Raw genomic sequence first — 24411 nt, 5'->3', positions numbered from 1 at the left:
GAAGGGCGCTGAGTTCAGCGTGTTTCCAGCTTTCCGGGAAGGTGGCGGAGTTGAAGGAGCAGTTGATGACGTCTCGGAGGTGCGGTGCTATGACGGAGTCTGCTTTGTTGAAGATGTGGTGAGGACATGGGTCTGTGGGAGATCCTGAGTGGATGGAGTTCATCAGGCGGATGGTGTCCTCAGTGGAGATTGGGTTCCAGTCGTTAAGGGTGTTCAAGGGGGGGTGAGTGTTCAGCATATGGTTGGGTGGGTTGGTCTCCGGGTTGGTTGTCGAAGCTGTTGTGGATGTCTGCAATTTTGTTGTGGAAGAATAAAGCCAGGGAGTCGCAGAGGGCTTGAGAGGGGGTGATGTCGTTGGAGTTGGCCGAGGGATTGGTAAATTCCTTGACGATGTTGAAAAGTTCCTTGCTGTTGTGGGCGTTGTTGTCTAGTCGATCCTTGAATGCTGTTTTCTTGGCCTTTCGGATTAGTTGGTGGTGTGTGCGGGTGGCGTTTTTGAAGGCGTCCTTGGTGCTAGTGGTTGGGTCTTTTTTCCAGGCCTTTTCAAGGGAGCTGCAGAGTTTCTTGGACTTCTTAAGATCATCGTTGAACCATGAGGCCTTCTTGCTGCCAGGTTTGCTTTGACGTTTTTTCAGTGGTGCTAGGATGTCGGCGCTGTTGGATAACCATAGTGTGAAGTTGGTGGCGGCTTGGTCTGGGTTAGAAGAGTGGGCTGGGGTGTTTAGAAGGAGCGATGAGGAGATCTGGTCGATGGTGGTTTTGTTCCAGTTTCTTTGCAGAGTTGGTTGGGGGTGGTTGATGGGTTTCGGCTTGTTGTAGGTAAAGTGAACGTAGCTGTGGTCAGTCCAAAGGAGAGCTGTGGTGTGGCTGAAGGAGACATGTTTGCTGGAGGTGAAGATAGGGTCAAGTGTGTGACCTGCTATGTGGGTGGGGGAAGTGACCAGTTGTTTAAGTCCGAGGTTGGCGAGGTTGTCCAAGAGGGTGGTGGTGTTGCGGTCGTTGTTCTTTTCAAGGTGAAAGTTGAGGTCTCCCAGAAGGATGTAGTCTTTGGAGGGGAGCGCGTGTGGAGTGATGAAGTCCATGATGTCTTCACTGAATTTTGCGCGGGGTCCTGGTGGTCTGTAAAGGAGGGTGCCTCTGAGTGTGGTCTTGGGGTCGATGTGGATCTGGAAGTGAAGGTGTTCAGAGTTGGCGAGATTGACGTCTGAGCTGGTTGAGATGTGGATTGATTTTTTATGGACGATAGCGATTCCTCCTCCTGTGTGGCCGGTACGGTCCTTGCGTGTGATCTTATAGTCTTCAGGGATGGCAATGGTGATGTCTGGGGCGGAGGAAGCGTTCATCCATGTTTCTGTTAGGAAGGCGACGTCTGGAGAGATGGTGTCTAGTAGATTCCATAGGTCAATGGCGTGTCTGTGGACCGATCGGGTGTTGAGCAGGATGCATTGTAGGTGGTTGGGGTCGGGAATCTGAGGTGTGATCGTAGCGGAGTTGTAGACGGTGCTGATGAATTTGCAGGAGTAGCAAGAGAAAGGTCCATGGGTGTGTCCAGGAGCGGCTTGGACGCAGTTGGGGGCGCGACCGGGGTTAAGGGCTAGGAGGGTGGTGGCATTGTAGGTAATGCGGGAGGGCTGGGCAGCGCGAGGGGCAGGGGGTCTGGCGCTGGGCGCGGTCCAGGCGCAGACGGGCGTAGACGGGCTTACCTTTGGCGCACCTTCGGCGCGGATTGGGCGCGGTCGCTGCGCGTGAACGCTGCACGCGGGAAGAACTGTCATATATGGATAGTGGAGGGGGAGGGGCGAGGGCGGCTCAGCTGGGAGGCGGGGCGGGCACACGAGGACGACAACAACAAACAAAATGGAGGCGGAGGGGGGAGCACAGCGGAGCGCTAGAGGTAAACGCGCTAGCAAACTTTAAAACAGCACAATTAAATACACAAAGCGCAAATTAAGCAAAGCGGTAAACCAGCACACAGCAGGCGAAAATAAATGGCTATTGTCAGAGCAATGCAACGCTACGATACCAGATGTCTGCAAGGGACACTGGGAGCGACCACTCAGCCCGTGAGAGAGGAGCGAGTCACGGCGACTTCAGGGAAAGGAGCGCTATTTCTGGTCAGTGGGAGGGCGGCTCAGCTGGGAGGCGGGGCGGGCACACGAGGACGACAACAACAAACAAAATGGAGGCGGAGGGGGGAGCACAGCGGAGCGCTAGAGGTAAACGCGCTAGCAAACTTTAAAACAGAACAATTAAATACACAAAGCGCAAATTAAGCAAAGCGGTAAACCAGCACACAGCAGGCGAAAATAAATGGCAATTGTCAGAGCAATGAAGTGCTACGATACCAGATGTCTGCAAGGGACACTGGGAGCGACCACTCAGCCCGTGAGAGAGGAGCGAGTCACTGCGCCTTCAGGGAAAGGAGCGCTATTTCTGGTCAGTGGGAGGGCGGCTCAGCTGGGAGGCGGGGCGGGCACACAAGGACGACAACAACAATCAAAATGGAGGCGGAGGGGGGAGCACAGCAGAGCGCTAGAGGTAAACGCGCTAGCAAACTTTAAAACAGCACAATTAAATACACAAAGCGCAAATTAAGCAAAGCGGTAAACCAGCACACAGCAGGCGAAAATAAATGGCAATTGTCAGAGCAATGCAGCGCTACGATACCAGATGTCTGCAAGGGACAGTGGGAGCGACCACTCAGCCCGTGAGAGAGGAGCGAGGTAAACATATTCCCGGCTACAGAGCAAAGGGCCCTGCCTTCCTGTCTCCATGCAAGTAATTTACTGCTCCCGTTACCATGGTAGGCCCATGGCCCCCGCACTCTACATGAAGATTCATATGCACGCATTAGCATTCAGTATTGAACGGCCTCTGCCCGAGAGACCTTTTTGCTTCAGATACTACATCCTCCAAACATGAGATACCAGATATGCTATAGGTACAGGTCGTTCTGACACCCCAGACATCAGTCTCCTCTACTCGTGCAAAAGTCAAAGCCCCCAGTTCTTCCCAGTTACACGTCATGCTCAGTTGCGCGCGCATCTAGGTCAAGAGTTTCTGCTGATCCTGCAAACTTTCACTATGCATCCACCCACTTATGACGTTTCATGTTACGTTTTCTCTGACATGTCATGTACACGCCCATGTGTACGCCTTCTTACACGCCTCCTGTTACGCACATGTGTTCTTATCTCTCTTTTTTCACCTGTTACGCCTACTACATTGGAATCAAGCATACTGTTTTACTATATATAATGTGTACTGTTAATAAAACGTTGAATGTCCCTTCCTGAACCTGAGTGGTGATGGAACCCGATGTCCCATGCTTCGAAGCATTCCATTAAAGCCCGTATGACTCAGATACCACGGACTCTGCCTCTCATTTTGATTGAGCTATCCTTATGTCTTGTTAATTATATGGAAAAAACTATACGGTAAAATATATTTACCACAAGCCCTGAAGCCTAAAACCCTCCCCTGTACCTGTCTCTCGCCGTGGTTCCAGCGTTGTCTCCCCGCCGTCTGTGTCCCGGCGCCTGCGTTCTAAAAGCGCCCGCTATGTAATGGCGCCCGCGATGTAACATCGTGCGTAGTGAATGCACGCGTCGTAACGTCGTGTGCGTTGCGACAGCACGCGACGTATACGCATGCGATGCAACGCATGTGTTGCGATGAGTGTTCCCCTGGAGCGGATGTATGACGATTCAACGCAAACAAACACAACGCACACCATTACATCGCATTCCTCACATCGCACACATTCACCACGCAAACCATCGCCCGTTATGTAATGGCGCCCGCGATGTAACGTCGTGCGTAGTGAACGCACGCGTCGTAACGTCGTGTGCGTTGCGACAGCACGCAACGTATACGCATGCGATGCAACGCATGCGTTGCAATGGGTGTTCCCCTGGAGCTCACTGGGTACTAGCGTTACACCTGTTTTCACTCCACCCACCTCACTGTTTGGCATAGGTAAACACCTGAGCACTAGGCTGCTGGGTATGTAAGTGTGTAATTGATCACAAATGTGTTTCCAAGGGCAGATCAATGCCCAGGTGGCCACCAATCCTCAGCGCTGAGATTCGCCTCCCAGATAAATCTCCCGCCTGCTTTTCATCAGGAGTGGAAACAATTCATGCCTCCTACTTTTACCCCAGTCTTGCACCCCCCTTGCACACAGTTTGTATGCACACATGGCACTACGGCAATGCACCTTACACGGTGAGGGACTTCACATACTGTTGTAGTAACATATTGCGGTATTGCAAAACATGCTGAATTGTAGGACATTGAGTTCCTTGTTGTAACTGAACCAATCTGGAAACTCTAGTATGCTGTATAAAGTAGTAAATGGGCAGGTGTGGCCCAAGCTCCACCCTTGGTGAACTATGTGATCAGTGCCCTCAAATTATGTTTCTATTTTAATTTTTCCCTAGAATTTGGAGCCCGAATTAACATCCCACACTAGGTGACGGCTTAATACAGTTCTATGGATGGGTCACTCCTCCATATGGTACATGTGTGCTCAAAATGAACACTTCTGTGCTCTGCAGGCTCATAATCCGTGTCCTGTTCAATGGTTATCACTATATCAACATTTTTGCAAATGAGTCACAACCACCAGATAAAAAAAAACATTTACATTACAGAGGAAAAGTCAATAAAGCAAGTATTTATTTTAGTTCAAATATCATAAACCAAGTCTTCTGAGATGAAAGTGTTCAGTCACATCTGTTCATTTGCTTCACCTACAAAGACAGTTTTTTAGACTTAATGGTTAGGTGCATTAGTTGCTGCTGCACAACTCAAAGTGGGGGCGGGGGACGGGGGATTAGGGAAATAAGTACAACAACAAAAAGCTTACCTGTTCCGAAGCTGCCGGCTCAGTGCTCCTCCTCTCTCCTGATGGTGTCCCAGCAGTCCCTGAGACACCAGGACAGGCCCCCCATCCAATCCTGGCGCTACTCTCAATAGCATGAGAACGGCACCAGGATTGGTCTGAGCGACTCGGTTTGCCGCTTAGACAGTGCCTGAGGGCCCGATTCACAGAACTAACTAAAGACAAAATCCTAAACTTACTACTTTTGGTATTCACAGAAGTTAGGATTTTGTCTTAAGTTTGTCTTAAGACAGACTTAAGACACACTTAAGTTAGGATTTTGTCTTAAGACAAACTTAAAACAAAATCCTAACTTCTGTGAATACCAAAAGTAGTAAGTTTAAGATTTTGTCTTAAGTTAGTTCTGTGAATCGGGCCCTGAGAGTCTTCGCTGTTTCTCCAACCTGGCTGTGCAACACAGCTGGTTTGGAGAAAGCTACGTGCGGATTACGGTATGGCCGGCCTAAGACAGCCGACCAAACCGGCATGCGCACCTAGCAGTGTGCACTACTCTTCACCTGCTGACTTTGAAGACAGCCAAGCCCTGCCCCACCAAGAGTTGGCTGGCTCTTGAGGGAAACAGGAAAAATAAAATGATAATAAAACCAATTTGTTATCATTTTATTTTTCCCGTTCCCGTCAGCTGGCTCTCAGCAGGCGGGGCGATGCTACTCCGGAATTGCAGAAGAGCTGCCGCTAATAATATTTGAGGTCTGAACAACCCCCGTAAAGCCAAAGGGTTTTTGACCTGTCTTGATAGGCACAAAATTGAAATAGCTCTGCTCCAGGAGACACATCTATAACCTTCCAGTGCACATTGTGTTTTTTCATCATATTCTTCATACTTCCATGGAGTGGGGTGGTTACACTTTTCAAGAGGTCTACCGGGTTACATAAACTGAATGTATTACGGATACGAACAGTATGCTGGTAATAGTGCCAGGGACTCTCAATACGGAGCAGCCATTGTGCAGAAACATTTATGGCCTTATCATAGACAACCCCGCTTTCTTTGATGAAGTCATGATAAAATGCACTAAATATGGGCACTGACCTAAAGTGTGGAGAGGGGACTTTAAGGTGGCGTTGCACTTTCCCTTATAGAGAATTTTGGGGATTAGCAGATATACCACAAAATCGAGAGAGGTACTTTAGCATACTACACAATGATCTGATGGACACATGTACGGCCCTCCATATGAGTGGGACTGAATATACTTGCTATTCTTCAGTGCATGATATAACCTTCTGTACTGACCTGTGGCTGCTATCTGAGTCCATCATGACTAAGATGCGCAGTATCACAATTGAAAACCTAGAATGTTATGGGATCATTCCTCAGTCCTACTGGTTCTGTAGGATCCCTCTCCGATTCAATGTTTTATGAACATGGAGTTAAAAGAGACAGAGCTGCAAGACCAATATTCTGAATTGAGGTGAAGATGGCCATACTGGAATATTTCACCCTCAATGAACAATCCATAGCACAGGTTGAGACTCTATAGGAAGCAGTCAGGACATCCTATGTGATGAGGATGATGTGAGAAGTTGGCCTGGCATATGCTGTCCACTAGTTATAGTGGGCAACTTGCACCAATCCAAACAAACCGTATTGATGATAGGTTTAAAGACAACCTTTATTGAAAGCTATCCTAGTGGTAGCTATGGAGAGCAGCCTTCAGGCTAAGTCTTGAAGGCGTGTAAAGCCGCTTGGCTTACCAGAATATAACCTCTTGAATGTCTAAGTGAAAGGAGAACCACACTAGGTATATATGAAATATATGTATTTATTACTAAACCCTCTCTAGTAATCTCTTTATGAGCTTACAGAGCAAGGTACACAATTTAAACAGCACAATATACAATGAGCCCCAGGTGGAGACCAAACCATATATTAAGAAAGTGGTATAAGAACCCCCTACTTGAATAGACACAGTGCCTAGAGCAGATAGAATCGCTGGGACCCCAAGGAACCACCAAAGGTAGTGACACAGGAGACCCACGGGGGACGCGTGCAGTGTGGGAACACAGCCACAAGCCCTGTTAGCTTCTATGGTGAAAGTTGCGGTTGGAATTTTAAAGTTAAAGGACACTTAGGAAAGTACTTTGAGCAAACCACTTCAGACTTAAGGGGTTCTAGGGCCAACACCCACTGGAGCACCGGAGTACTCGAGTTACTTCACTCAGGCAAGCCGGATGCATAGGTGTCAAATAGTGTTGGGAATCGTCATTGATTTCAATGGCGATCTGCTGCAAAGTGCTACTGCCGTGAAGAAGGAAAGTGTCTGTTGTGATCCAAGCCTGGATGGAGGATGTGAAGAACCTGAAAGCAGAGGTGACAGAGTCTGGGTCACTTGCCAGTGACCAGGGGCACAGTAGACGAATGCCCACGATGTCGGGTGCTTCAGGTGCGAAGAGGTGAAGCTTGACTCTGCAGCCACAAAGACCAGAAGGCATCGATGACAACCAGGAGCTGGATTCGAGCTGTCCCACAAAGGATCTCGAGTGCTGCGGAGTCGGTGCTTGGATTGAACACAACAAGCCTTGGCAACAGCAACCCATGCAGGAAGAGAAAAGATGCTTTGGTGTAGACCAGCAAGGTCCAGGGGACTCCCCAAGCGATGGAGAGTCAGGGCACGTCTGGAGCAACCAGAGAAGCCCAAGGAATGTTAAAGTTGCCTTTTCAGGGACCCACAGATCGACGGACGAGGGATCGCGAAGGTACCTCGAGAGAAAACACAAAGGGCCGGCTCATGGAACACTCGTGGAGTGTAGGCCAGCAATCTTCAGTGGAAATACTGCTCGGGGTCTGGGCTACAAGTTACCCAATGCACAGCCTTGAGGATTGTCAAGATGCATATGCACTTGCAAGTGTGCACGGTGTCCAGGGATTCCGGTTCCATGATACCCACGAGGGCTAAGGTTCTCAGCTTTGCTGGGGACTTTGGTCGGCCTCTGGGAAGTCGGGGAACCCACCTCCTGTGTTCCAATTTGTTCAGATTCCGGCGGGAGCTTCGGAGATGCAAACCGGTCAGATGCGTCTTTGGTGCCTGCCACACAGGGGAGTAACTCCTTTACTCCAAGGTAGATTCTTCAGTCATCTATCGCCTTGTAGATCATCGAAGTTCCAGGATTCAGTATCAGAGTTTCGTCCAGGTAAATCTAAAGACCTCTAGTCAGGGGTGCCTACTTTATACCCATGGATGTGGTGGGACAAACGCTGGGGTACCCACCTAAGGGAGGGTTTGGAAAGAGGAGTGGCTACACCCACTTCCTTTGTCCAGTTTCACGCCAGAGCAGGGGTTGGTAGCCCCTGCTTCCAGTTTGAACTGGGCTATGCACAGGGACACCAAATGTGCCCCCAGTGCAAACATCAACCTGTAGTTGGAGGTCGTTTTTTCAGCAGATTCTACATTTCCCTTGCCCATGTGCTGCATCCACAGCCGCACCTCCATCTGGTCCCACCCCAGATCAGGGCACATGGCCATCTTCTTCCTGAATTCGCAATCATACTTTTACCAGCCCATGCCCCCATTGGTTTCTGCCTCATTAGTTATGATGCTAGCGTATTGAAACAGGCCCTGCCCCTGCTCTGGGAATCGCTCCATTATTACTGCAGCCAGGATGGCGAAGGCCTGCCTCCACGTCTTGATGGATTTCAAGGGCCAAGCCTGAAAGCGCACTTTCTTGTCTTCCTCCTCGCCCCCCATTTTTCTGGTGTCCAGCCCCTCCGCCTCATGCATGAGCAGTGAGAAGAGATCAATGAACTCCCTGCGCCATATTCCTTCCTTAGCTGCCAGTGGCACTTCCCAGGCTAGGGAGCACCTGCCTGACAGCAGTGGGGCCATGGTTACTTGTGGAACTGGCACCGCTGGTGCCACATGAGTTGCAGTACTGGGAGAGGGGCTGGTCGCTGTGGGATGCGGGGGAGCAACTACGGCAATCGGGGGCAGTGGGGGCTGGACTGGAGTGGGTGAGGCGACAGGTGCTGCCCTCTGCTGGCAGCCTGAGTCCCTTGAGTCTTCCCCCACTACTTCTGACCTGGCTGAATCACTGCTTGTGCTTGGTCCTCCCTGAAGGCCCCCCCCTGTGTCAACCCGTCCGCCCCTCACTTGGGTGACGGAAACCCCTGCTGAAGTGTTGGTGCTGGCGCCACTCCCCCAACCCCCGAAATCACTGCGGCCGCACCTACGGGGTGACTGGTGGCCCTTAGGCCCGCTCTAACTTCTGCCATGAAGTCCGCAAGGGAGTTTATGAGCTTACCAAGGTCCTCCCGTTTAGCAAAGTTTGCAGAAGGGAATGCAGCCACCGGGGGGGTCGCTGCCCTGGCAGCAGGGGGTGGAGAGGCGGCCGCATGCACCAGTACTGTTCTTGCCGGCTCAAAGCTGCGGACCTTGGCTGGCAGCGGTTCTGCCGGGAAGTCTCTGACCGTGGGCTTACGAACCCTCTTGGACCTGGTGGGCCCTGCTTCTTCCACTAGTTCCTGCCCCGCTGGTGGGGCCGACATGGCAATTCCAGAGTCCCCTGGACTATTTGCCCTCAGTAGCTCGCTGGCCCATGCCACACCTTTAACCCTTATCATGTCCATAACGGCCGCCAACTGTCCATCTTGGGAGGTTCCTGGCAGGGAATACTCCACCTGGGATATCTGCGAGAAAAGCGGGGGGATCCCTGGCTAGTCATGCCGTCACCTCAGGGTCTGTACTCCTGTAAAAAAAATGGAACTGTGAGCCAGCGAACTTAAGGGCGGTGAAGGTCCGCACTTCGGGACCCCTTCCCGGTCTCTGCTGGGCCCTGCCCTCCTTCCTCATCGCCGTGTTACATGGCTGGAAAAAAAAAACCTCGACCGTCACTCCGCCTGTCCCTTTACCACCTGTATATTACCTTAGTAAACTGTAATCCTGGGCGTAGACGGTTGATGCGCTAGGCTGCGGCCAGTGACAAATATTCGAGCACAAAGGCGGGCTGAAAGGAAAATAGACACATGAGTACTGCACTGTGGCCAGAGGCCGGGGGGATACCTTCGGCGAAACTGCCAGGTAGCCCAATCGCTGGGCCCACGTCTGTTTCCCCTACTTAAGTCCTCAGTGCCAAGACCTGCCCTGCCCGAGCCCGTTGTGGCCAACCTGCCGTGCCTACACCCTGTCCCTTGTTGCCCCCTAAATTACCTGGACCATGTACATCAATGCTGCTCCTTGCACGCACGCGGATAGCCACCGTCCTTGACCTGTAAAGATGATAGAGGTGAGTGCACACAAACACACCCCCACAATTATGCCTCATTGTCTAAATGGCCCTTTGCTTCGCTCTGCCCAATTCGCTGTGCCTTCCGGTCGTTACCCCCATTACCACCCGCTATACGCAATCTGTTACACCTGCCGGGGGGGGGGGGGGGGAGGAGGGCCGGCTCGGGTGCATTCCCAAAGGCTGCCTGCAGGCCCTCGTGGCGTGTGGGCCCTAACCGTTTCCCGAGCGCCCCCCCGCTTGCCAAAACAGACTGGCCTGCCTTGCTTTTGGGGGGGGGGGGCGTGTGAACTGTTCTGTGCCGCTGGTGCTTTTAATCTTGTCCCGCAGCTCCTGAGCTATATGATAGGAATATACCGGCATCAGTCTGCTTGGACCCGTTCCCCTAGGGGCAGCCACCGTAAAATTATATCCGTAGCTGCGTCCTGATGTGGCCCCTACGTGTCCACACCTTATTGAATACTGGCGGACGTGGGACTGAAACCCTGGTCTGAAAGGGGGGGGGGGTTGTCGAAGCAGAGCGCTACCCAGGTAATCCATGGGGCTGCGTGATACGCGGAAGCCGCCATTTTGTAGCTCGATCCCCGGGCCGGATGCGCACAGCGCCTGGTGCAGCCAAGCCCCATCCTGACCGATACCCCCGGCACCATCCTTGAGGTTGTGTCTGCCGGACGATGGGCCACACGACACCATGCCCGTATATCCGGTTTAGCCCCACCCTTCACTGCTCCTCGTGCGCCCCCTATCTCATCTCGTGTGCCCCCTATGCCGCCTCATTACTAGCGCGAATTCCCTCTCTCCCCCACCTCGCCTTCCGAAAGCCGTTTAAATAGCACGCGTGCAATGTCCTGCACGCAGGGAAGGTCGGCAGAAGCGTGATGACTGCTCCGTGCTGGATGGTAGTGGGACTGCCTGGGATCGTGCATGGAGCCTCGTACCACAAAGCACAGGCTCCAACACTCAACTACCCCGCTTTTTCTTTCGACTCCGGGGACCGGAGCAACATGGTCCCCGGCTGGAAGGCAGGCCGCTGCCTGCAATGCTGCGGCGTGCCCCGCGATACATGGAGCCCGGCAGGTAATGGCAGCAAAAAGGGGGGGGGGGCGGAGGATCCAGAAACCCACCCCCGGTCGAGTGAGGTGTCGGGGGTGCTCCGCGGGTCTTCCCGCGGGGCTCAGTCTAACAGGCCAAATCCCTTACTCTTTAGGCCTCACAGCCACAGGCAGTGTCCCACCCGTAACGGGTGAGACATGAGTTTCCTCGGGGGCTTCCCCGGCCCCTCAGCGGCCCGTGCCTAAGCAGGCCGCCCGCCCAGCGTCAACCCCCATATTGGGGGAGCGAGCAGATCATGGGGGGAGGGCAGCCACACTTACCCGAGCTGGGGCCCTACCTGCAACCCCCGATCTCTGTCATTCTTCCGCGGATGCGACCGACAGCTTCTCTGCTGGTAACACCGGACCCCTGCCCCCTCAGCGGCCCGCAACTAAGCAGGCCGCCTAGCCCGGCGTCTACCTCCCGAGTGGAGGGAGCGAGCAGAGGGGGGGGGGGGGGGGGGGGGGGGGACAGACACGCAGAATCCTAACTCACCGAGAAATTTAGGATATGGGCCTCGAGATTGTGTGTCCCCACGAGGCCGAGGCCACCACGACCCGTCCGGTGCAGCAAAGAGTCAGGTAAAATTACGAGGGGGACTTAAGTACCCCTCACCCTGCCTGCTGCACGGGACGTGACATCACAGCCCCCACGCTCCCTTCGGGACTCCTCCTGCCCAGGGGAGGAGTAAGGTGAGAGGGGGGCGGGGGAAGCCCTCTGTTACTAGAGGGCTGCCCTCCTGAGTGGCCACCGGGTGGCCTCGGGCAGCCGTATTCCTGATGGCCCCCAGCGTCGGGACACTTCTCCAGAGGTAGCTGTGCACTACAAATTCTGGTATTTCTATTTAAATAGAGAAAATCAATTTACCAATAGCATGTTAAAATCGACCTCAAACGCACCTCTTTAGGTGTGGTTATAACATCAGAGTCGGATTAAATTGTGAAGTTAAATCTTACGCCGGTTATTCAGAAAGAGAAGAGAGATCTCGACAGAGTAATTTGCATCTTACAATTGTGGGCCGATGCAATATTATCAAAATGATCTTTCTTCCATAGATACTTTATCTATTCAGAAAAATACCCCTTGAACTTGAAAACCACTGGTTCAAGGGATAGAAACGTGGTTAATAAATTTATATGGGGATATGGGAAGACCAGGAGGGCTCTCAGATTCATGACGCTTCCCAGGGAATGATGGGGATGGGCTGTCCCGGACTTAAGAATGTATTATCGGGCAGCTGCACTTCAGTTTATGCAGGGTTTACTGGGGGGCGGGGAGGTTACAGACCAATGGTGTAGCAACGGCTTCCCAGATATATATGAGTTGTTAATAGGAAAGGAGGCTCTTAACTGGCTTCTGAAATGTAACAAACCTAGCTACTACAAGAAAGTTAGGTTCAGAACCCTTAGATTCAAGTGGAATAATGCCATTTGAGAAAATCTAATTGTTTTTCAGGGTGGATTGGAAAGATTTGTTCAAATATTTGCAGGTGCGGAGCTATTTAGCAAAAAAGAAAAGGGGGCTAAGAGCATTTAGCAAGGAACTAATAATGGAGGCTATTTGGGACCATGAGGGATGTACCATAAGTCAAATATATGGATGGCTGACTCAGCTGATGACTGATTATCTAGAGAAGCGTTGCGAGAAATGGAAACAAAGACTAGGTAAGAATAGCATCAGGCTTCCAGACTCTCTTAAACTTGGCCACTCCATCCTGCGGTCGGCTGGGTTGCAGACGCGACATTACAAAACAATCTTCTCACTTCATTATACGCCGGCCAAGATCGCTCAATGGGGAGGCTCTGCAGGGGTCCTCTGCCCCCGATGCTGTAGTACAGAAGCTGATATTATTCATTTGTTTTCTACCTATCCGATTTTAGACACCCTGAAGGAAGCTATAGAAACGTTCATAGAGCACTCCTTGAAGATTAAAGTAGTACTCACAGCTGAGTTAATGCTAACGGGGGTTACTAATGAAGGAACGTCCAGGGCCCACCAATACTTTGTTTTCTTGGCCATGGCAGTGGCTAGAATTTGCATGGCTGGACCCAGCCCCCGTACCTTTCAGCAATGACTAACACAGCTTTTATCTATTTTTAATCTTGAGAAGGAGATTTATGAAAGGAAGGTAGGAGGGCAAAAAGAGTAGGAAAATGTATCTGGGCCCGCTCTACAATTGGAAAAACAACTGCGAAGCAAGCCGATAATAGGGTGAATAACCTGCAATCCCTCGGATTTGGGAAGGCATTAACTGCTGCTATTTTATTGTGAAACTGATAGATGAAATGTTAACTCTCTCTCTATAGCTTATTTATTCCTGGCTGCATTTCCTCGGGTACTCATGCATTTTTTAATCAGTATATATTTAATTGATGGTATTAATGAAAAAATTGTTTTTAAAAAAGGTCCTCAAACCCACCACCATCTTAGTGATCAATGATGCCTTCTAAATCCTGGTCAGTGGCAGTGCCTGCTTTCTCCCTTTTGCTAGGCCACTCTGAAACTTATGACATTGCTGACCACAAGGCAAGCTTTCCCATTTTCTTTAAGTCTAGGACATAGAAAGCAAATGTTTAGGCTAGTTTGCCTCTGTCCTGGTAGTTTGACATCATTATGTCCTAATACCCTTGGCATTGACGTGATTCAATGCTGTCCGTCATCATATTTAATGTAGACATGAAATGCATCTTTTACTATAGGACAAATACATTCCCACATAACAATAAAGCAATGAAACCTGGCTGTCAGTCATGCATCTAGAGGTCTTTTCACCAACCTTCACCGCATGTGCCAAATCACTTGCCATTCATATTGATAGCCACTTTTCTTTAAATACTGCTGCAGCAAGATAAAACAAGAAACCTGGTACCAGCTTGCACTGCTCACTACAATAAAACCATAGCTCCTTGAAAACACATTCTTAGTTACTATCCAGACTCTCTTACATAGGCAGAGGGAAAACACTACTGACTGGCTTTAGCAGGGCCATCTCTTTCTCTCTCCAAGAGAAGTGCTCCTATATCCCAAGCTTGACAATGGAAAAGGCAGCTTTGGCCACATTACTGCAACCACTGACTAGCCCTGAATGTACATATTTTCTTCAAAACTTATTACAGCATATGCAAAGCCATGACAACCAAATATACCCTTGCCAAAAAGTGAGTGCTCTATATACTAAAAGACCAAGGGCCAGATGTAGGTCACCAAATACCGGTCGGTAACGGCCGATTTCGACCGTTACCGACCGGTATTTGGTGATTGAGATGTAGGGGGCCTACATTTTACAGAATCGGTAAATTTACTGAATATGTAAATTTACCGATTCTGTAAAATACCGATTCGGTAACTTTACCGAATCGGTAAATCTATATGTAGGTGGCACTGCAAACAGTGCCATAGGCCCTTAAGAATTTGTTATTTACCATGTAATACTATTGCATGGTAAATAACGAATTCCTGTGTACATGCACATCTGTGGGGATGTATGTGTGTCACATGGCACACAAGCCTGAATCAGGGGTGCAACATGGTGTCAAAGTGACACCCTGTCCCCCTTGTCAATTCGGTAATTTTACCGAATCGGTATTTACCGATTCAGTAATTGCCATAGGTTCCTATGGGCCTCAAAGCCCATAGGAATCAATGGCAATTACCGAATCGGTAAATACCAATTCAGTAATTACCGAATCATTCCGATTCGGTAAAAATTACAGAATAATTACCTACATCTTATTTACCGAATCTAAAATACCGAATCGGTAAAATTTGGTATTTTAGAGTCGGTAAATAAGATTTACCTACATCTGGCCCCAAGACTAAAGACACAGAACTGCAAAGAAAAGAAGATCCATAAATAGGCCCACTCCATGTGTGCTGCCAGCATGTGGGAAGGCATCCTCCTACAAATCTGACTTGCCACAAACATCTACCAGCTTAAGAAAGTGATGAAACACCAAGCTTCAACAAATCCCTCCTGCACAACATTGTCCATTGTTTTATAAGAAGAGTTCTTGCAAGAAAATCTGGACTAAGAGCTGTGACTAGCACTATGAACTCTGGCCCAAGCCCCTACATCGTCACTTCCTAAACAATGAACAGTGGACTAACATTCTCAGCCAAACACGCCCCTCTATTATAGTGTTAATGGTCAAGATCCTTGTGTCTTACTGAGTTAGGGGCTCCATCGACCTAGAGACAACTGTTATGGTATTGCCAATGCCCTGTTGATTCTATCTCATGCTTCAGGGTTCCTCGAAGCAAGGTCTGGCTTAATAAAAGGTGATGCGTTCCACCTAGCAGACTTTGTTGAATCCCACTACCTATATTTTTGATCAAATGCTGAGGAGTCCAAGACTCACCACACACCAGACTGCCTCTATCTTATGGGTCTTAAAACAAAGATACTCCTATCAAGCAATCACCCCACAAACTAGGTCCACATTATCTGTTTGCTGTTACATTGTATAGTGCAAATCTCAAAGATGACCATAAATTCCACATTATCGCTCCAACTATAAAATCAACACAGTGCAAACTGAAGTCCCCTTCCATCAATAGGAGCGTGCAAAGTTAGTTCACACCTTAATTACAGACCACATTCTTGTCCAGGCTTCTTAAAAGGTCTCCCACAATAATGAAAAAACATTAAAAGATAAAATTGAGTAGCCACAGTAATAATGGGTCTAAAATACTTACATTGGCTACCCATTGAGTAAAGACTAAATATTAACATGGTACTTTAGAGGTACTTTACATATACACACAAATCTGAGTAAAATGTGTTCTATAGAGATGTGTTTTAAAAAGTCAATAGCTACTGGATATTTTGATCAGTTGTTGAGATCACTTTCACAGTCTCACAGACTAGCATGCCTGCATTTGTGAACACTGCTGAATAAGTAAGTAAGTATTACTTTTCTTTGATTTCGTTAAAAATCATAAGAGCATGAGAAAAACACATATTACATAATAATTAACTGAAGTTAAAATCTATGAAAATGTAGACAAGTAAAAACCATTATCCTTTCGTAAGCTTTGGTCGCAACGACAGTTAAAACGATAACATTGTAAGAAGTTCATTGCAGTTCGATATGAAAAGAACGATATTTGATGTCTGTGCAGAAAGGGAGTGACCAGTCAGTCATATACCTTTGCTGTGTGGACTATTGTCTTTTTTGTCCAGTTCTTTGGCTGCTATTTTCCAAAAGGTGACGGCTCGACATGACAGCTGAATTGACAGTCCACCAAGGCATTGTATCACTGCAGCTCTGCACGATCTCAATTGGTGCTTCCTAAAAATCTCCCGAAGAACTATTTTTCGAGGTTCCAATAACACGGGGCAGACGCCTTGTTCACACAGGCGACATTCTTTAGTAGGCCATGTTGACTTCCATTTCGGGGTTAAATCCTTTGTGGGGAACGAACCCAACCGCAACAGCGTAAAATAGTGCTTTTAGTGATGTGAGAAGTGTTCGGACAAGTACGGTTGGGGTTTCAGAAACTGATATGATTGAATCACTGCGCATGCATGGTTTTTGTTAGCAACGGCAGCTTTATCAATTAGTAGCGAAGTTTGCTTTATTGCGCTGTTTACCATATTTTTGAACCCGGAATATGATGTTGTTGATCAAATGCTGAGGAGTCCAAGACTCACCACACACCAGACTGCCTCTATCTTATGGGTCTTAAAACAAAGATACTCCTATCAAGCAATCACCCCACAAACTAGGTCCACATTATCTGTTTGCTGTTACATTGTATAGTGCAAATCTCAAAGATGACCATAAATTCCACATTATCACTCCAACTATAAAATCAACGCAGTGCAAACTGAAGTCCCCTTCCATCAATAGGAGCGTGCAAAGTACGTTCACACCTTAATTACAGACCACATTCTTGTCCAGGCTTCTTAAAAGGTCTCCCACACTAATGAAAAAACATTGATAAAATTGAGCAGCCACAGTAATAATGGGTCTAAAATACTTACATTGGCTACCCATTGAGTAAAGACTAAATATTAACATGGTACTTTAGAGGTACTTTACATATACACACAAATCTGAGTAAAATGTGTTCCATAGAGATGTGTTTTAAAAGGTCAATAGCTACTGGATATTTTGATCAGTTGTTGAGATCACTTTCACAGTCTCACAGACTAGCATGCCTGCATTTGTGAACACTGCTGAATAAAAATTGTAAGGAATGTGGGTGACAGCTGCAGGGTAGCGGTGTTGAAGGTCACCTTCAGGGACCCAACAGGGAGATGCAGGTTGTAGTGCTGGTCTTTGGGAGGGGGTTGGGACAGGCGTCCGGTTGCGTAACCTTTGCCGCTCCAGGTGTCCAACACAATTACATGGAAAGAAGACTCAAAGCTTTTGGGGCAAAAACCTCACACATCATTTTTGTTTCACAATAAAAGGAGTGGTTCACTCTGGAATGATAACAGCTATGGTGGATTTAGCGCACACGTAAAGAGGGTATTCTCACAGGGCAAGTGCTGAAAGAAAAGCAGAAAACAATCTCCATAGTGCCCGGCAGCACAATTCAGTTTTTGTTTGAATTCCAGGAAGCAGGTTCATGATGATATGTAGCGGCAAGTCCTTGCAGTTCTGCGTTCAGTCTTCTTTCTGACCCTTCTGACAGTATCTCGCCACTTTTCTTGAGGTTGGAGCAAGTGCAAGCTTCTTCCTCAGTCGTACACCAGGCCCCTTTCTCCAGAGGAGAGCAACGACAGGAATACAGCCCCTCATCCATGTACTGATGTTCTGGTCCAAGTGCCCATTTTGCCTCTCACTTTCCTCACAGTGGGTGCTAGGCCAATTAGCCACTAATCTACATTTGAAATAGGACTTAACTAAATCCAAGTGCCTCTCTCTTTGTACTGTTGAGAAAGTGCCTGAGGAATCCCATATAATGGTTAGTGTCTCAGGATCTGTTTTGACTGGAGGCACCCAGTTGTATTTGTGGTGAATATAAATGTACTTTAAAGGCTGTGGCTGGGGCTGATACTCTTCCACCTGAATTGGACACAGGATATGTGAGATGGGCACAGGTCATGTATCTTTGATTCAAGCGTGAGCAAGAGATGGCACCCTTGGCTTTTCTTTTCAAAAGTATCACTCTTTTCACTCTCTAGTAGATCTCTAGCTGGCCTGCGGAATCTCAGTCGAGCGGGTCAACCAAACTAAAAACTTTCTGCTCCACTGTAGAATTTGTAGATCCAACCCAAACATAACTGGACCTGCAGTGGAGTACATGGGTCGCGGGTTAATCAGCATCAACATGGGGGTACAATATGAGGAATATATGATCTAATCCCGCAGCCTTTTTCTCCACGGGGAATCACAACGAGGTCGTTATCAAAACCGCGTTGTGATTCCGGATACCTTTACTCCGCAAGTCGTAACAACGACTTGCAGAGGGGGGGAGGGGGGGGGGCGCTGGAAGTTGGAATAGTATAATTTACTATTCCAACTCCAGTCTATGCGGACACTAGGGAAGGTGTTGGATTTTAAATCCAACACCTCCCCCCCTCCTCCACAAGTTGTTGTTCCGACTTGCGGAGTAATTGTTTGCAGAATCACAACGCGGTCGTGATAACGACCGCGTTGTGATTCCCCGCGGAGATAACGTTTCGTTATAAACGTTGTTTACCATCATGAGCACTTGACCAGGATGGTCCACGACTGTTCTCAATCCTGGTGCCACATAAAGAAACAAACACACCAGTGCCCGGCAGACTAACGAGTTAGAGCAGCAATATTGAGTATTTCTGTATCCTCACATATGCCATTCCACTTTCTTCATTTCTACTATTGTCCAACATACTTCATTATGTTAAGTCATTGGTGGTTGCAGTGAGGGTGGATCAGTACATTAGTTTGGTTACATCCAGAGTACGCGGTTGGTGCTTTCTGCCAAGTGCAGGGAAATGGACAGGTTGAATGGCAATTGTGATTCATCGTCCATGGATTTGGGAAGGGAATTTGCTTATGATTGAAAAATACTGCTACATGTTGCATCAGTGTCTCCGAATGACAGGATTATGCAGATGTATTTGCTTCATTCAGACCGCATGTAGTTAGGACTGCCCTGGATGTAAGACTGAAGATGTAGAATTTTGTCACATGATCTGTGATGGAGAAGAAAGGCACACTTTCACTGCATTGACACAAAGCGCTATGATGGCAGTTCCTGTAAATGTAAGAGATGCCCAATGGGCCGGCAACATCCCTAAATATTGCGGCAGGAGTACCCTTGCCATGGCAGGAGTAAAGAACCTTCTATCCGTCCCTCAGACAAACAAGGTCAGAAGGGGCGGAAGGGCCTTTTCATCTGTGGCCCCTAAACTGCGGAACGCCCTTCCTCTTGAGATTAAATCCCAACCCTCTATGGCCCTCTTCAAGAAAGCCCTAAAGACGTGGTGTTTCCCTAAGGCCTACCAGTAAGCATGCTCTCTGACCTTACACTCTATTTGGTTAGGCGCCTTGACGCCCGTTGGGCTAAGTAGCGCTATATAAATCTGGCTTCATTCATTCATTCAAACTCCACCATGGCGATGATTCACCATCCACCAACATCTAAATCAGAGCCGTAGTCTCTAAAATGTATTACAACTGTTATATCATTGGAGGTGTATTTTCACTTTCATCATTTAGAAATGGGGCGAGTGGTGGATGAGACATTAGCAAGTGCAATCCTTTTATTACGTACCTTGACAACACATTTAATGGTTGAGCAAAGTGTGATTCCTACGTCAGCCAGGACCCACTCATCCTTCAGCAGGGCGCCTGCATAGATTAGCTCAAGATAACGCCTCCCCTTCTTGTCGTCTGACAGTTGAATATGGAAACGGTCCTAAAATAAATTCATCAAAAATTGTTTTCAAAGATGCATGGCAGGAAAACCTATCTGCTGGCAAACCCGACTGATGAGGTCATTATCACAACACTATTATTAGTAGCTCGGAGCGATTTTCATTAAACGTAAGTAGCTCGTATAGAAAAGGTTGGAGACCCCAGTTCTAAGCACTATACCAGTTTACAGAAGGACTGTCTTCTGCACTGGCACGATCTCTAGGATTACAATAAGTTTCATAAGTATACATATATTTACATTCTGTTACGTAGTGTCTTTGTTTGCCTTCACTTGGTGATCACATGATTAAGATATATAAATATATAATTTTCAGCATAAGGATATTACAAGTCAGCAGGTTCTGTGATCATATAAAAGAACAAGTGGAATGCAGAGTTCCTTTATAAGGTCATGGAACTCTGAGGTGACTTGCAATATCATTTTAATATGAGGCAAAAATATATTATCTCCTTCTAATACATTGTCCCACCCTCGCTCTTCCCTCAAACCTCTTAAATCCTTAGTGTCTTGCTTTATCATGTTCATTACAGACAATAAAAATAAAATATAAATCTGTAGTGATAAATTAAATACTCCAAAATTCTGTTTTTTTTGTAATAGGATATTGGAATCAGTTTAAGGTTGTCAGATTTGAAAAAAAATGTATACCTCAGAATGGTTGTATGATAGATGCACGCATGGCTAAACCACACATGCCTCTACCACGCAGCCTGAACTACGAATACGTCTTAACCATGCATTCCTTTACCAAGAATGCCTTTACCATACAATTTCACCTTTACCATACAATTTCGCAGTAATGGCATGGAAGGTAAAGGGGTATACATGGCTAAGGTCATGACCCACCTCCCCAAGCTACAAACTCCCTGCCTGCCCCCCATCCTGTGGTCCAAACAGCACAACCCTCTCCCACCCCCCACGCTGTCCCTAACACTTAATATACAAAACCACAACCCCCTCCCACCTCTCACGCTGTCCCTAAAACTACCCCACCCTTTCACTGCCCTTACGCAAAAATCTACCCCCGAACCTTCAGCCCTAAAAACGACCAGAGACCCCCCAAGCCCTGAAAATGCCCCACCCACAGCCCTGAGAACTCCCCCCCCCCCCCCTTCCCCAGTCCTGAAAATGACCCGACCACCCCACAGGTCTAAAACCAACTCCCAACCCATACAAAATACCTCACCAAACCCAGCCTCAGCACCAGCCCCACTTACCTCACCGGATCCTCTCTTCCTGGCATCTTCGTGCTTCTGCCAAGCTGCAAGCAGCAGGTAGACTGCTCACTGGCTTAACCACGCATATGCATGGTTAAGGCATATGCGTGGTTAAGGCGAGCAGGATAGGGCTTGCGTAGTCGGAACACACGTGGCTCTGCTATTCGGACTGTTTCCCCTTCAGAACACGTGAAAACATGCAGGGATTCTTGGCCAGATGTACGACCAGTTTTTGCGCATGCAAACATGTTAGCGACCCGTTTGCGTACGCAAAAACATACATGGCCATGTACAAACACTATTTTGTGAGATGCAAAAAAATTGCAACTCGCAAAATAGTGTTTTGCGCATTGCTATTAGGAAGGAAACAACTCCCTAGTCATGTATGAATGGGACAACTACCTGCCCTTAAAAATTTAAACGAAAACGTTTCATTTTTTTTTTTTAAATGCACCCGTTTTCATTTATGGACTCGCAATGAATGGTCATACATCTGGCCCTTTTAAGGAAAAGATATTTGTAGAAGGAAAAGCCAAATCCAGTTTTTCTTGTTTAGACTGTGGTATATTTATGCTTCCTGACCTGCCTTCCACTGTGGCTGGTGGCTCTGCAGCATTGTATATAGAATTATAGATAAGTAGCTATCAATTACAAATATGTTTTCCACAGAGTGGTTCTGAGGAGTAATGTTATAGACAACAAGAGTTAAGCTTGAGTTGTCTATGTCACCCACTAAGGGCCGTGTGGAGTGGAGGTAGGTGAAGTAAAAGAGGGAGGTCCCCTTTTAGTGCAATCAGGGACAGGGGAAAATACTTGAAACCAAGAAGTCCCTAAATAACTGTAATGATGTGACACAGACTATTCAAAATTGCTGGTAGTCAAATATCCTAAACCCACAAGGAACCAATTATGCTACAATGTCAACACGTATTTACAATTTGCGTAAACATCACAAGTTCTAAAAATTACAGTAATAAATCATATAGTCAAGTCAAGTCAAGTCAATAAATTTGTATAGCGCGCTACATACGCAGAGGGTCTCAAGGCGCTTGAAGAAGGGTGGGGACTTACTTGTCAAATATCTACGTTTTAAGTTGCTTTCTGAATGCTAGGTGGTTCTGAGTAAGGCGAAGGTGAGTGGGAAGTGAGTTCCAGGTTTTAGCTGCCAGGTAGGAGAAGGATCTAACTCCCATGGTGGTTTTGTTGATGCGCGGTACAGTGGCAAGGGCCTGGTTGGAGGATCGTAGCTGGCGGGAGAGGGTGTAAAAGGACAGTCGTGTGTTGAGGCATTCGGGTCCGATTTCGTAGAGTGCTTTGTGTGCGTGGGTTAGGAGCCGGAAAGTAATCCTCTTATTGACGGGGAGCCAGTGGAGGCTTTTCAGGTGACCAGAGATGTGTTCTTTACGCGGGATGTCTAATATGAGCCTGGCTGAAGCGTTCTGGATGCGTTGGAGTTTTTTCTGGAGTTTTGCGGTGGTACCGGCGTAGAGGGTGTTTCCGTAGTTCAGTCGGCTCGTGACTAGAGCGTGGGTGACTGTTTTTCTAGTTTCGGTGGGGATCCAGCGAAATGTTTTTCTGAGCATGCGAAGAATGTTGAAGCAAGATGAAGAAACGGCGTTGACTTGTCTGTTCATCGAGAGTGAGGAATCCAGGATGACGCCCAGGTTCCGTGAAAAGAATAATTTATTTAATACAATACAGTATCATTTTGTACATAAATCAATGCGGAGCCTGAACATGAGCTACTACCATTTAGAATTCTCGCTGAGAATTATGTCATGCTAGTGGGCGCAGTCGTCTACAATCCACCTGGACAACAAATTAACCTTAGTGCGAAACTCCTGAATCAAGTACTCCCTTTGTGCCTAAAACACAAAAACTACATGATCATTGGAGACTTTAATGTCCACTACGAAAACCCCAATGCCCCTGGAGTCGCTCAGCTCAAATACGACATGGAAATCCTCCAACTGAAAGAACTGGTCGATGGCCCTACGCATATAGCAGGGCACACCCTGGATCTCCTTTATACGAACATCGAGTCGACCACCCTCAAGGAAACTCTCCCTCTGTCATGGTCCGACCATTTCATGCTCTCATTCTCACTTGTACTTCCCGGCAAACCCGTGAAAACCAGATCCTCCCCCCTCACCTCCAATAGAGCCTGGAAACTAATCAAAGACTCCAACTTCCAAAACCATTTTCACGAGACAGATGTCTCCCTACCAGATAACGAACCTATTGGTAACAATGTCATCCGGCTAGAAACTAGCATCCGCCAAACATTGGACAAAATAGCACCCTTGCGAGAAGTTAGGAAAAAAACAACCATTAACGAAAAATGGTACACCCCCTCCCTCAAGAGCCTTAAAAGGGAATGCCAAAAAACAGAACACCAATGGAGACAAGCGAAAAACCCTACAACCAGAGCCAACTACACTGCCAAAAGGAAACAATACATCCTTGCCATCCGAGAGGCAAAAAAGGCTTTTTTCGTGCAACGAATCAACGAAAACCACAACTCGGCAAAAGAGTTATTTAAAATTGTGAAAGAGCTCAGCAACCCATCCTGCACTTCGCAACACCTCACCCCTTCAACAGAAGCATGCGAACGGATTAGCTCCTTCTTCTCCGAAAAAATTAATAAAATGTATTCAACCTTCACCCCCTCCCATGCCGTCTCCCCCTATGATAACTCTGACGTACGCCCATCTACATCCGACAACGACAACGATCGCCTAGACTTGGGCAACTCCCCTCGCCTATCCAACTTCCAACCACTCTCCGAAGAGGAAGTACTAACAGTCCTCAGAGCAATAAAATCCGGCTCCCCTGCAGACCCCTGCCCGCACTTTGTGTTCTCTGAAATTGCACCGACTCTATGCCCACTCATCACCAAACTTTTCAATCAGTCTCTCGCCTCCGCGTCCTTTCCAGATTGCTGGAAACACGCATCTGTAACCCCCCTCCTGAAGAAAGCTGGGGCCGATATTCTCAACCCAGACAACTATAGGCCAATTTCACAACTCCCTTACCTCTCCAAAGCATTGGAGAAAATGGTTAACTTACAGTTATCCAAATATCTCGAGGACAACT

The 24411-nt window shown here is 47.9% G+C and overlaps 1 protein-coding gene across 1 annotated transcript in view; it reads right to left on the bottom strand.

The window, feature by feature from the left end:
• The window catches only part of ANKUB1 (ankyrin repeat and ubiquitin domain containing 1), a 126207-nt gene that overhangs the window by 85353 nt on the left and 16443 nt on the right, over window positions 1-24411 (bottom strand). Inside the window, exon 2 of the mRNA XM_086944086.1 lies at window positions 19934-20077. Coding sequence (XP_086800212.1) covers window positions 19934-20077 — 144 coding nt within the window. The remainder of the gene's footprint in view (window positions 1-19933; window positions 20078-24411) is intronic.

This window comes from Lissotriton vulgaris, chromosome 11, assembly GCF_964263255.1.
Source record: "Lissotriton vulgaris chromosome 11, aLisVul1.2, whole genome shotgun sequence".
Taxonomy (NCBI): Eukaryota; Metazoa; Chordata; class Amphibia; order Caudata; family Salamandridae; genus Lissotriton; species Lissotriton vulgaris.
This window is presented reverse-complemented; position numbering and strand designations above follow the sequence as displayed.